Below are 12,604 nucleotides of genomic sequence, written 5' to 3' on the forward strand. Positions count from 1 at the left end.
CACTGGAAGGTCACTGTAAGGTCTCCTCGGAGCCTTCTCTTCTCCAGGCTGAACAACCCCAACTCTCTCAGCCTCATACAGGAGGTGCTCCAACCCTCGGATCATCCTTGGAGCCTCCTCTGGACCCGTTCCAACAGCTCCATCTCCTTCTTATATTGAGGATTCCAGAACTGGAGCCAGTCCTCCAGATGAGGTCTCCCAAGAGAGGAACAGAGGGGAAGAACCCCCTCCCTCCCTGCTGGCTGTGCTTCTTCTGATGGTGCCCAGGACACAGGTGGTTTCTGAGCTGCGAGCGCACGCTGCCAGGTCACATCGAGCATCTCATGGACCAGCACCCAAAGTCTTTCTCCTCAGGGCTGCTCTCAGTCACATCATCCCCTATCCTGTACTGAAACCGCAGACTAATAAACAGAGTCAGCTCACATTACTGCTTTTAAAATTACAGCTAAAAAACCAAACAAACCAGGATTACACATCCATGACGGAATTCTTGCTTCATTTATTCCCACTGGTTATTGAAGAAAACACCAAATACATCAGCTATATTTACATTTTCTACGAGGCGTCAGAAAACTTCACATAGCACCAAGTCAACTTCTAGTCAACCTTACATACCACTGCATGGATTAGGGCTGGGGAACAGTCCCAGAAAATAAACTGCCATAAGCAAAACCAGAAGAAAATAAAGGGATAAAAAAGTATCAGCCTGTAGTCTTCATTATTCCGACTCATCACTGCCAATTATGTAAGAACAAGTAAAAATGTAGGCTTACGTCAGATAAGAAATAAGAAACAGTACTACACCCATCTTTGTTCTATGATTCAGGTCATCGATATAGATGTAAACTCCTCTCTGCAGATAGAGTCATTAACTAATCCAGGTCATTAACTAATCCAGAAATGCATTACATAATTAGCAATAGTCAATCTGACCATGTATAAAACATCCTTGCCTTTTGAAGCTTGCAATTCTCAAAATACATTTGCCTTATACTCCTGGAAGACATTCCAACACAGCAGCAGCAATACATTCCATGCTGATGCTCTATAATATATCAAGATTACTAATTTACTACTTAAAACTAGTTAGGCTTTAAGTTAACTAAAAGAATCCCTGTCCCAAATACAATTAGTAATGCATCTTGATGGGATCTTCTCTCAAATCCAGAAGAGTCATTAACTTTCACAATGATTTAAGAGGAGCGATAGAAGTAGAGGGGATGGGTTTGCATATAAAAAAAGGGCAGACTGTCACTTTAGGAGTGATAAAAATGCATCAATAAACCCGGTCAGACTTCTGGGTAATGGTAAGTCAAACAAAATATAGAAGGCTGCATCCGATAGTAGCACAACATATCTAGGAAGAAAGAACACGGGTCACACGCGACACAATAGGACGTGGCCACACTGAAAGGTTTTGGAAGGACAGACGCAGAAAGAGCTTAGCTCAAGGTTCAGCAGCGCATCAGGACACCTAACAGAGACAAGCAGAGAGAGACGGCAGTTGAAAATGGTATTCTTCAGGACACAGACAGCTTTCTCATTTCGGTGTCTACACATACATAAGATACAAAGAACTAGAAACAAGTCAGAAGAAAGATCAAGAAGACCAATACACAATTATGAGGCGATAAATTCCTCCAACAGTTCAAATATCCATCTCCTACCCAGGAGACAGTTAAACATAGCAAGTGTTTTAATCAGCCTTAAAGGGAAGGAGAAAGAGAGGCAGAGAGATCAAAATGAGATCTTGTAGGATTTAATCTTCACATTCTGTGCTAGCGCCATGGACTTGCTTTCGACATCAGCAACGTACAATTTTTGGAGGCAGTAACATCCAAAGAAAGAATATGCATTTTGCATATTCATAGGAAGCTAAGAAAACATCTCTCTAGGTTACAAACCTAGACAAGCAGTTATTCACTCCGATCCTTCGGCTCTCGGTATTTCCACTGGATATAGTCAAAGATGTCTTTTTCACACTCTACTGGTAGGGCTTCTCCAGCAACTCCTGCGAGAAAATTACAGCCGTTATTTGAAAGGGGAAAAGTCTGTACAACCCCGAAACGCCAAATGCATTGCAGGATTAAGACAAAACTGCTGTAAGTAAAACAGACTTAAAAACCCAAAATACAGCATGCCTCACAGAACTTTTCATACGGCGTTTAGGTATCGAGTCTTACCGTTGTCAAAGGAAATAAGGCAATGAATTAACCATGTGGATATGCAATTAAATAGTTTTATCTATATAGAGATATATAGATACGTGTACATATATATATATAGTCAGCCCCTCTCCAAAATAAAACAACTGAAAGACATAACATATGTTGCTAAGAGAGTAGGAAACCACATATGTGCTGTGCATGACACTGAAAAAACCAATCTTTAGGTCAGTAAGACTTCAAGCAGATTAAGTGACCGAAAGAGGCAAATTTATGCCACAGTGCTGCCTCTGCCTGCTGGAACGGTGTCCAGGACACCCAAAAATTGCTTGAACTACAGGATTTAATCATTACACTGAGGAATCAATTTAAAGAGAAGATCACAGAAAGCGTGTAACTAGAAAGAATACTGGCAAAGGCTCAGACTGACCAGTGACGCCCAAGGGACGGATTGTATACTCATTGATTGTGAAGCCCATTTCCAGAGCATGAGCTCTCATGTTCTTATTGAATATATCGCTTCCTGTGAAATACAGTACACCACAGTAATACTGATCTTTGGGGATGAGCCTAGAAGTGAAAGAAAAGTAAATATTTAGAACAAATATATAACAAAAAAGTTACAAGTCCTTTGGAATTCAGCCACTCAGCCACTAAGTTTACTTCCTAATTAGGTGTACACACTCTACAACTCCGTATCTTCGGTTTTCCTACAAGCCAGATGGAAGAATGAAACCAACTGCGTAGCAAAGAACGGTTCAGCACATCTACCCTGACCCAGAAGTTACCAGTGTTCAGCCTGTTCAGCATAGTTATCGTGCTTACACTGCAGCCAAGAATTAATGTCAAAGCAGTACGATAAAGTAGGTCATAATTCTGGAGCTGGATACAAATCCATAATTTAACATAGAGCGTTCCTGCTAATAACCTGTTGTAGATACTAGCAGTCCACACTGCAAAGGAATTAGAAACCTAGTAAATGCCACGTTCTAAACATGGAAATAAGAGATTTGAATGCAGAACTTGAGGCAAATGCCTACTATGTAGCAGAAAGCTAAAGCAGGGGTTTCAGGGGCTTCCAGGGGCACATTTTTGGTGTGTGTACCGGATATCAATTCTCCTATGTGGATAGGCTGTTCCATCTTCTTTATTTGGCAGCTGACAGACACCCTGTAAGGATGTAAGGAAAGCAAGAAATTCAAAATGAAATTAAAGAGATTCGAGATCAACCCTCACCTCCCTACCACTAAACAACCCTCTGACCAATTCTAAGTCATCCTGGAGAGCCAAGTTAAACTCCCCCCTGAACTGGTTTAAATATTTTCCTAGAATGGCCGGATGTCATAGGACCATAAATCACTATTTTACGCTGCTAACAGGACCATAGCTCAATGTACCATATAACTGCCTCCTAAGCTATTGCCATAGGAAGAATCACAGGACTTCTCATTTCCCATTCCTCTGCACTAATTATTATCAGGCTCTTCAGTATGCACAAATATCATCAGGTTAAGGAAAATGCAGAGATATAATAACTCAAGCTAACAGAAATTAAAAGAAAGTTTTTCCTTGAGAAATCCTCTGCCACTTTTAATTGCAAACGCTTTGTCATTTTCATGCAGTTCACGTCAGCCTTTTCTTTTTTTCCCTAGACTACGATCACCTTAAATGACAACGCAGTAGCGGGCAGGAACATGAACCATAAGGAGTGATGAGAAATGTCTACATACTAAACTGTTTCACCAATTGCAGCTTCATATCGAGCCTCCTCCTATTCTTAGGTTTGTTTTGAAAGCTTTACATTGCTTATGCTTTTGAAGTTATACCGTCTGTCTCCTTACCTACACTCGCTTTTCTCAGACTTTCAGCTGCAGTCATAGTTTCCCTTCTACAACGTTCCTCTTTTAGCTTCCACTTTGAGGACAAAGGCAGGAAATGTCCCCCAACAGCCCTCACCACCAAAAAAAAAAGCCTTACCATGAATTTGGTGTCACCCTTAGAGAGCACGTCTGTGACAAAGTGGACTTTCTCCAGTTGTTCTACAACTTGACGCAGAAGCTTTGACTAGGAACAGCAACAACACAGAAAAAGAAATTATTTCACAAATAACAAGAATATCTTATCCATTACCCAGAGACAATACATCACTATAATTATATGTGTAATTGTACCTGATGTGGGACCCAGAGGGGAAAAAGGATAGCAATAAACCAAACAAAATTATGCAACAAGCTGCGATGCAAGTCTGAGACTACACATCTTCTGAATTTAAACAGACCTTTGTGGGAGCAACACACAGTACTCATCCACAGTAACAGAGAAACACACCTGTTTGGATGATTCGGAAGTGAAACTTGGATGGGTTAGGAGAACATCCATGTCACCGCTTGACTCTGCGCCTAGGCAAGTAAGAAGAAAAGAAAAATCCCTTTGCGTATGATAAAATATACTAACACTGGTGAACATCCACTAACCTCTTCCTACCAACATATTTTTTCCGGTAGAAACCAGTCTGTTGGTATTAAAGATATTTGCAAAAAACCCAATTTTAAAGTAAGAGAACATTGTTCTTCCATCAAAAAGTTTATACCCCACATATCTCAGAAAATACCCCGAAATTTCTTGCTGTACTCTATAGCAAGGAAGCACAAGTGTCATTATGGATGACATCAATGGTTTGTATCATGCAAACAATTCACGTTATGATATACTCCTCTTTTATATGGGGGTACCAACCTCGTCTAAAACTGCCGCAGACTGTAGCAATATAGTCTGGGTCCAGCTTCTCTACCTCTTTCAGCACAATATCCTACGTAAAACAGGAAAATTGTGTGTTTAGAGGTGTCAGTCATTCATCAGCCATCGGTGCCTCACATCCTAATAAGGATGTTCGTACCTGCATTTGCAGCATTTCTTCCCTTGGGATTCTTTTCTCAAAATCTTCGAAATATCTGCGTATATAAAAATAAGTGTCCGAAAGACTTTCAGTCAATTCAGTGTGCATCAGAAAAAAGAACACAACTTACATTACTGTCACATCACAAAAAGCTCATTTTCACCAAACATCTTGGAAAACACTTTGCTGAGTGTCAATAAAAACTCATAACTGCGAGTTTGACAATGCTTAGAAGATTGTTCCGTTGCATTTAATTTTCACTGTATATGAAGAGCTGCTATGAATCGCGAGTAAAACTACCGTACAACCAATTAGTTTGCATTTACATAGCTCTGGAAAAACTCAGTTGTTCACCAGCAAGCAGGAGGAACAGGTCCCTCACTCGTGGTTTGAGGTGACCTATGGTGGAAAGAGGTTATGAAAGCTCACAAGTCAAATACACCTCCCTATATATTTACATTCAGCTATAAAAAAAGACTGGAAGCGTGCTGCCCGACTGTGGAGACAAAGATGCCGGGTGAAACAAGGATGCACCTAACCAGTGGGAACATTCCTCACCCCTCCAGCATAAAAAACCATCGACAGCAAGGGCTGTTCCCAAGTTCAGACACTCAAAAGCCTTACCTTGCTCGCAGCACAAAAATAAATAGCCTGAACCACTTTTATCCCGATTCCCAAGAAACATCATTGCAATCTCGCTGAAGTGACTCTCCATGAGCTAACGGAAAAAGTAATTTGAAATTAATTTCCTACTGGATGGAGACTAAGCCTACTGAATTTCAACCCAAATGAAAGGAAAGCTCTGAATATTGCTGAAAGGCGTGTAAAGCACACGGAGAACAGAACCGTACTTGGCCTGTGTGACCTTACATTATGTCCTGGTGCCAAGGAGTCAATAGAAAAGCCAAGCATGTTCACCCAAGAAAGCTTACTTCAACCCAATTCGTTGGTGGTGGGTCAGTTTGTGCTCCTTTTTTCTTAGATCTGAAACAATTAGGAAAAACAAAAAATAAAAATTTACTCGAGGACTAAAAATCTTACAGTAACTTTCCAGCAATGCAAAGATGATGCATGGAAAGAATACATAACAAGAAAACTGCAACCTCAAACACAAAGAAAGAGATTTTAAACTGACTACTCAACAGCTGACAGGATGAGCACAAATGCACAGAACACTTCCCGAAAAAGAATTCAATAGACTATTCACTTCAAAGCCAAAATCATTATTTCCCATGTAATCTGTAAGCAGTTTACTTTGGATATGTACGTAACGCCTTTGGCCTGTGCACTAACTTTTGTATCTTATATGCTGTGCTTGAACCCAGGGCCAACCTGTGATCACAGCACCACTGCGGAACAGGCAGCTTGAGAGGAAAACGTATTACTGGAGCACGAACAGAGGACCCAAAGTTATATTTACCTTCTAGAGTCTTAATTCCTTCCTCAACAAACTTCCTAGCAGCAGCAGGACTGCAAAGAGACAAAGCAATCTGCCATCAGGAACAGCAAGAATGGTAACACACTGAAAAGGACATTAGAATGAACTACAGCTGCTGATGCTCACCCTCTTTTCAGCACATGCATTTTCAGTTTGTACTTTCAGTCAGCCGAGAGAGCTCTCCGAGTCTTGGCCCGCACGTTTTTCGCCACTGATATAACTATATAATGCTCTAAAGTTTTAAAAAATAAGCAAAACCCCCCCTGAAAAACTCACTGAACAGGCACTACTGCTTTAGACGATACTGAACGCACGATAAGAACTACCTGAACCGTAATCAGTCTGTGAACAAGCTTAAGGTGACAGCAACGCAAAAGAATCTTTAGAATACCACTTCACAAAGGCCACACTTGCAAGGTGCGGAACTTGCAGCTCCAGTTTGGCTGGAGAGCTTGCCTTAAGCACAACGCTCAAGAAAATGGTTGAAACTTTTTTCCCCCTTTAAGGGTTTGCCACCAGATCAATTTGTGTACCTCTGCTGTGAGAGAACAACACTTCAACTATGAGACAGGCATTCAAGCAACATTATAGCCAGATATCTACCCAATATTCCAAAACGCTGAGAAGCACCAGTCTGGAAGTGTAGTTCCTTCCTGAGGAACTGTTCTTCAACTACTCTGGAATCCCTGGTTGCAGCTCCACTACTCTTAAAGACTTTGAATCTACTTTCTCAATAAAACTTACATTACAATGGAATTGACCTGCCACATACTTCCTTTCTCACCTTTCCCTGTCTCTTGCTGGATTCCAGACTGAACGAGGCAACTTTCACTGTCCCGAGACAGGACAGCACCTGGGCTTCTCCTTCTGCATGCATCCAACTTCTCAAAGGCTTTCTCAAATCCCTGTATATCAAACCCTGAGCATGTTTTCCTTCAGAATTACTTAAGGATGATTGCACTCTCTACCCTCCCCATCACGGGTCTCAAATGTTGCACAAGAGCCCTGATGGATTTGTTTCTTTGTTTGTTTTGCTGCCTGCTCCAGAGCTCTACTTCTTTTAAAAACACGTGACGGAGCATCATTGTCCCTGGGCCCAACCTCCCTCCGCTCTTCTCAGCCTTCCATGGTTCCATCCTTGACTAGCTCACCTCTCCTTCCCCTCTCAGCTTGCACACAGCAACTTCTCCCTTGCACTCCTCTACTGTAAAGTCTGGAATTGACAATTCCATACCCATTCTTCTCAGCCAATCGTGTCATCACGACTACAGTGTCTCAGCGTGAGCACTACAGCATCAGCTCAAACTCATTGTCTTCGTTATTGTAGTTGCTGATATTCTGTTCATAACTCCAGAAAATAAGCAGGAGAAAGAAAAAAAAACCCAACCACCCAACCAAAAACCAACCAAAACCTTTACCCAATGCCAGTAACTCGTGTCAGGAGACTGATAGATGCACTTGTATCATCCTGTCGAATCTGCAGAGAAAAGAAGACAAACCAAACCCTTCTTTACTCCATTCGCAATAAACAAAGAAATCTGGAGAAGCTAAATCGACTTAGATTCTGCTCTAGAGGCTCACTACACATGCAAACCAACACCAAGGGTACTACGTGTATCACAATAACTCAAGATGTACCAAGCCTGAAAACTGCCTAACTACCTAAGGTGAACAGCTTGGATAAATCACAAAACTCCACAGTTTTCCAGCGTCAGAATTCCACTTCTCATAGGAGATGTTCACATGCAGATAATATAATATAAAATCTTTTCATAAACAGAGAGTTTTGAGGCTTTGGCTGAGCTTCTTGTTCCCTGCCTGCTACTCACCATAGGCTCTATGTTCACCATCGGTCACCATCGGTCTCTCCAGGGACAACACAAGCAGCACAAGGAGGTGTCTTTACCAGTTACGAAGAAACATTGCAAAACAGAGAGGAAAAGAAAGAAATGCACCTTTTCCAATTTGCGTAGTTTTCCAGTGGATAAGAACTCATCTATCTTCTCAGCTATTTTAGCACCGACTCCATCCTAAATCAGGGAGACAGTCAAGAGAAGTTAACTTGAAGATGACTTAAAGCCACAAGATCTGGAAGCTCCCCAGAATTTAGAATCCAGAATGAACTATAAGGTCACCAAACCCACAATAATATATTGGACCATAAGGGAGTAGAGGAGCTGGTGGGTACCAGCCCTGGGGCACAGGCACCTACCAGTTTCTTGGCTTCGGCTCCACTCTGGATCTTGCTGGGATACCGGGAGATAACCGAGGCTGCTTTCCTGTGGAACAGTGTCAGTCAGCGACCGGAGGGCTAAGGCGCTGCCGGCCCCCGGGCCCCGAGGCAGGGGAGAAGTACCTGTACGCGTTGTACTTGTGCACAGCCCGGTTCACATTGCGCTCGTAGTTGGCCAATTCTGCGGGGAGAAACACAGGGGGAAGCGATAGGGGAGAAGGAATGGCGAGAGGGTGAGGAGGGGAGCGACGCGTGGGAAGAAGGAGGGGAGCGACGAGGGGGGACGAAGAAGGAGGGGAGCGACGAGGGGGGACGAAGAAGGAGGGGAGCGACGAGGGGGGACGAAGAAGGAGGGGAGCGACGAGGGGGGACGAAGAAGGAGGGGAGAGATGAGGGGGGACGAAGAAGGAGGGGAGCGATGAGGGGGGAAGAAGAAGGGGGGAAGAAGAAGGAGGGGAGAGATGAGGGGGGATGAAGGAGGAGGGGAGCGACGAGGGGGGACGAAGAAGGAGGGGAGAGATGAGGGGGGATGAAGGAGGAGGGGAGCGACGAGGGGGGAAGAAGAAGGAGGGGAGCGACGCGGGGAGCATCTGTACCGGTCAGAAAGTCGGTGATGCCCTGGTTGAGGCTCTCCTGCGGAGCTTTCCGTTTGCTCATGGCCGCCGGCAGCACCGGGTCCCCCGAAGCAGCGGAGGTTCCGGGGAAGGGGGCGCTCAGGAAGTGACGTCACTGAGCGATGGCTGACGTCATCGCAGCGCGCGGGGGGGCGGAAGGAGGGCCGGGGCCGGGCAGCCCCGCCTCTGCGGGGTTCGCCGGGGTTGTAGGGTTTTGCCTCTCTCCACACGAGGCGGGGAGCGGAGCGCGCCTCGCGGGGGCGGCGGCGGCTCCGGGGGTGACTCGTTCTTGCGGGCAGTGAGCCCGGGGCGGGAGCGCTCCCGGGAGTTACGTGCGGTAATCGATGAAAAGCGACTATTTGCCGTCCCCTTGCGCTCGGGGGCCCGTCGTAAAGCCCGGGCAGGGGGTGATCAGGCGTTGGGCTCCGTGCGCTCCCGGTTCGGGGGGACGGAAAGGGCACCGCAGCCCCGAGGCCTCAGGCTGAACGGTCGAACTGGCGCGCATGCGCGGTGGGGCGCGCCCACCCGGCTCTCTGCTGCCGCCGACCGGGCAGAAGGAAGTACTGCAGCGTTTATAACGCACATGCGCAGTGGCGTGTGTTTGCCGGGGGGGCCCTGCTAAAGGCAGCGTTACCATTGGCTGAGCCGCGCGTCACTCAGGAATCGAGGGCCAATCAGCGGCCGAACAGCGCCCCGGGGGGGCGGGCCCTGCAGCGAGCGCTCCCCGTAGCTGGGATCGCTGGGAATGGATGGGGCGGGGGCTCAGTGCTGCCGTGCCGCGGCCGCGGAGCGGTACTGCAGTCGGGGGGGGCTGTCACTAGAGAGGTCCTGGGGCTCCATAAAGGGGTCCTGGGGGTCACTAGTGAGGCCCTGGGGGTCCATAAAGGAGTCCTGAGTGTCACTAATAGGGTCCTACGGGTCCATAAAGGGGTCCTGGGGGTCACTAGTGGGATCATGGGGGTCCATAAAGGGGTCCAAGGTGTCACTAGAGAGGTCCTTGGGGTCCCTAGAGAGGTCCTGGGGGTTCATAAAGGGGTCTTGGGGGTGACTAGTGGGGTCCTGGGCGTCTGTAGTGGGGTCCTGGGGGTCCATAAAGGGGTCCTGGGGGTCACTAGTGGGGTCCTGGGCGTCCCTAGGGAGGTCCTGGGGGTCCATAAAGGGGGTCCTGGGGGTCACTAGAGAGGCCCTGGGGGTCCATAAGGGGTTACTGGGAGTCCCTAGAGAGGTCCTGGGGTTCCATAGAGGTCCTGGGGATCACTAGTGGGGTCCTGGGTGTCCATAAAGGGGTCTTGGGTGTCACTAGTGGGGTCCTTGGGATCCCTAGAGAGGTTCTGGGGGGTCCATAAAGGGGTCCAGGGGGTCCCTAGAGAGGTCCTGGGGTTCCAAAAAGGGGTCCTGGCGGTCACTAGTGGGGTCCTTGGGGTCCCTAGAGAGGTTCTGGGATTCCATAAAGGGGTCCTGGGGGTCCGTAGAGAGGTCCTGGGGGTCCATAAAGGGGTCCTGAGGGTCCATAAAGGGATCCTGGGGGTCCATAAAGGGGTCCTGGGGGTCCTCGACTGGTTCTCAGTGTCCTTAAAGGTGTTCTGGGGGTCTCTGGAGGGGTCCTGGAGGTCCCTAAAGCTGATACCACACCAGTGTCTTCTGTTGAACCAAAGCAATGTGCTCTGCAACTCGGTCTGGAATCGGGAGATCCATTCCAGGAATCTATTCCTGGAGAGACGCTCATCCATTCGGAGTCCATCTCTCATTCCAGTGTCAGCAACGAGTCCTCGGTAATCCGAGAGTCAAACAAAGTCTGTTCAGGACTCTGACTGCAAACAAGGAGCAAAAGTGAGAGAGAGGAGCCCGTAGCGAGGAGACGGGAGAGGGGACGGGAGAGGAGAGTGTGTTCGGACGTTCTGATTCGTGCTGGAAAACCTGATACAGAAGGGAGTCCTTAGGAGGCCTTCCAGGACCCATCTAGAACCCCCAGGATCTGTTTAGAGTCCTGTGGGACCCCTTTAAAACCTTCTAGGACCCCTCTAAGATCCCAAGAACTCCTCTGGAGCCCCCTGGGACCTCTTTCATGCCTTCCAGGACCCATCAAAGACCCTCTGGACCCCTCTAGGGGTCCATGGGACCCCTTCAAGAACTTCCAGGACCTCTTTAAGACACGCAGGACCCTTGTAGGGTCCCACAGGACCCCTCTAGGACCCTCTGGACCCCTCTAGAGCCCTTTAGAACCTCTTTAAGACCTTCCAGGACCATTCTAGGATGCCCAGGACCCCTCTAGAGCCCCCCGGGACACCTTTAGTGTCTTCTAGGACCCATCTAAGACCCTCAGGACCCGTCTGGAGCCCCATGCGACCCCTTTAAGGCCTTCCAGGACCCCTCTAGGACCCCAAGACCCCTCATAGGGCCCACTGGGACCCCCTTAAGGCCTTCCAGGACCATTCCAGGACCACCGGAACCCCTCTGGAGCCCCCTGGGACACCTTTAGTGTCTTCTTGGATCCATCTAAGACCTCCAGGACCCCTCTAGAGCCCCATGCAACCCCCTTTAAGGCCTTCCAGGACCCCTCTAGGACCCCAAGGACCTCTCTAGAGGCCTCCAGAGATGCTCCGTGGGGCAGAGATGCTGCAGTCATTGATGCTCCATGGGGCAGAGATGCTCCATGGGGTAGAGATGCTGCCGGTCATTGACGCTCCATGGGGCAGAGATGCTTCGTGGGGCAGAGATGCTGCCGGTCATTGATGCTCCATGGGGCAGAGATGCTCCATGGGGCAGAGATGCTGCAGTCATTGATGCTCCATGGGGCAGAGATGCCCCATGGGGCAGAGATGCTGCGGTCATTGGCGCTCCATGGGGCAGAGATGCTCCATGGGGCAGAGATCCTGCCGGTCATTGATGCTCCATGGGGCAGAGATGCCCCATGGGGCAGAGATGCTGCGGTCATTGATGCTCCATGGGGCAGAGATGCTCCATAGGGCAGAGATGCTCCATGGGGCAGAGATGCTCCATAGGGCAGAGATGCTCCGTGGGGCAGAGATGCTGCCGGTCATTGATGCTCTGTGGGGCAGAGATGCTCCATGGGGCAGAGATGCTCAAGGGGGCAGGGATCCTGATGGTCATTGATGCTCCATGGGGCAGAGATGCTCCATGGGGCAGAGATGCTCCGTGGGGCAGAGATGCTGCAGTCTTTGATGCTCTGTGGGGCAGAGATGCTGCGGTCATTGATGCTCCATAGGGCAGAGATGCTCGAGGGGGCGGCGGGGCTCC

At 47.8% G+C, this 12,604-nt stretch overlaps 1 protein-coding gene across 3 annotated transcripts; it reads right to left on the reverse strand.

The window, feature by feature from the left end:
• Positions 1-489: 489 nt before the first annotated feature.
• POLB (DNA polymerase beta) lies at positions 490-9,826 on the reverse strand. 3 transcript variants are annotated; one of them, XM_054049611.1, is made up of 15 exons: positions 9,329-9,825; positions 8,856-8,913; positions 8,712-8,778; positions 8,455-8,529; positions 7,918-7,976; positions 6,482-6,531; positions 5,994-6,045; positions 5,062-5,146; positions 4,902-4,974; positions 4,494-4,564; positions 4,143-4,229; positions 3,271-3,335; positions 2,596-2,735; positions 1,905-2,011; positions 490-1,474 (listed from the first exon to the last, which is right to left on the reverse strand). In XM_054049611.1, the coding sequence occupies exons 1-14, from the start codon at positions 9,387-9,389 to the stop codon at positions 1,917-1,919; spliced, it is 1,038 nt and encodes a 345-aa protein (XP_053905586.1). In that variant the 5' UTR covers positions 9,390-9,825; the 3' UTR covers positions 490-1,474; positions 1,905-1,916. The 3 variants fall into 3 exon arrangements, with proteins under 3 accessions (XP_053905586.1, XP_053905589.1, XP_053905587.1); XM_054049614.1 differs by having other exon boundaries at positions 5,062-5,116; positions 9,329-9,821; XM_054049612.1 differs by having other exon boundaries at positions 490-2,011; positions 9,329-9,826.
• Between the last annotated feature and the right edge of the window lie 2,778 nt (positions 9,827-12,604).

Source organism: Cuculus canorus, chromosome 26 (genome assembly GCF_017976375.1).
Source record: "Cuculus canorus isolate bCucCan1 chromosome 26, bCucCan1.pri, whole genome shotgun sequence".
Taxonomy (NCBI): Eukaryota; Metazoa; Chordata; class Aves; order Cuculiformes; family Cuculidae; genus Cuculus; species Cuculus canorus.

What these genes read in the sequence shown, in the direction of transcription:
- POLB (XM_054049612.1), bottom strand. Translation starts at nt 9,389, where the DNA reads ATGAGCAAACGGAAAGCTCCGCAGGAGAGCCTCAACCAGGGCATCACC. An exon ending in ACACGAGTTACTGGCATTGG is followed by an intron (nt 6,532 to 7,917) that starts GTAAAGGTTTTG and finishes GTCTCTTTGCAG; the next exon opens with TCCTGCTGCTGCTAGGAAGT. An exon ending in AGGGTGACACCAAATTCATG is followed by an intron (nt 3,336 to 4,142) that starts GTAAGGCTTTTT and finishes ACATCCTTACAG; the next exon opens with GGTGTCTGTCAGCTGCCAAA.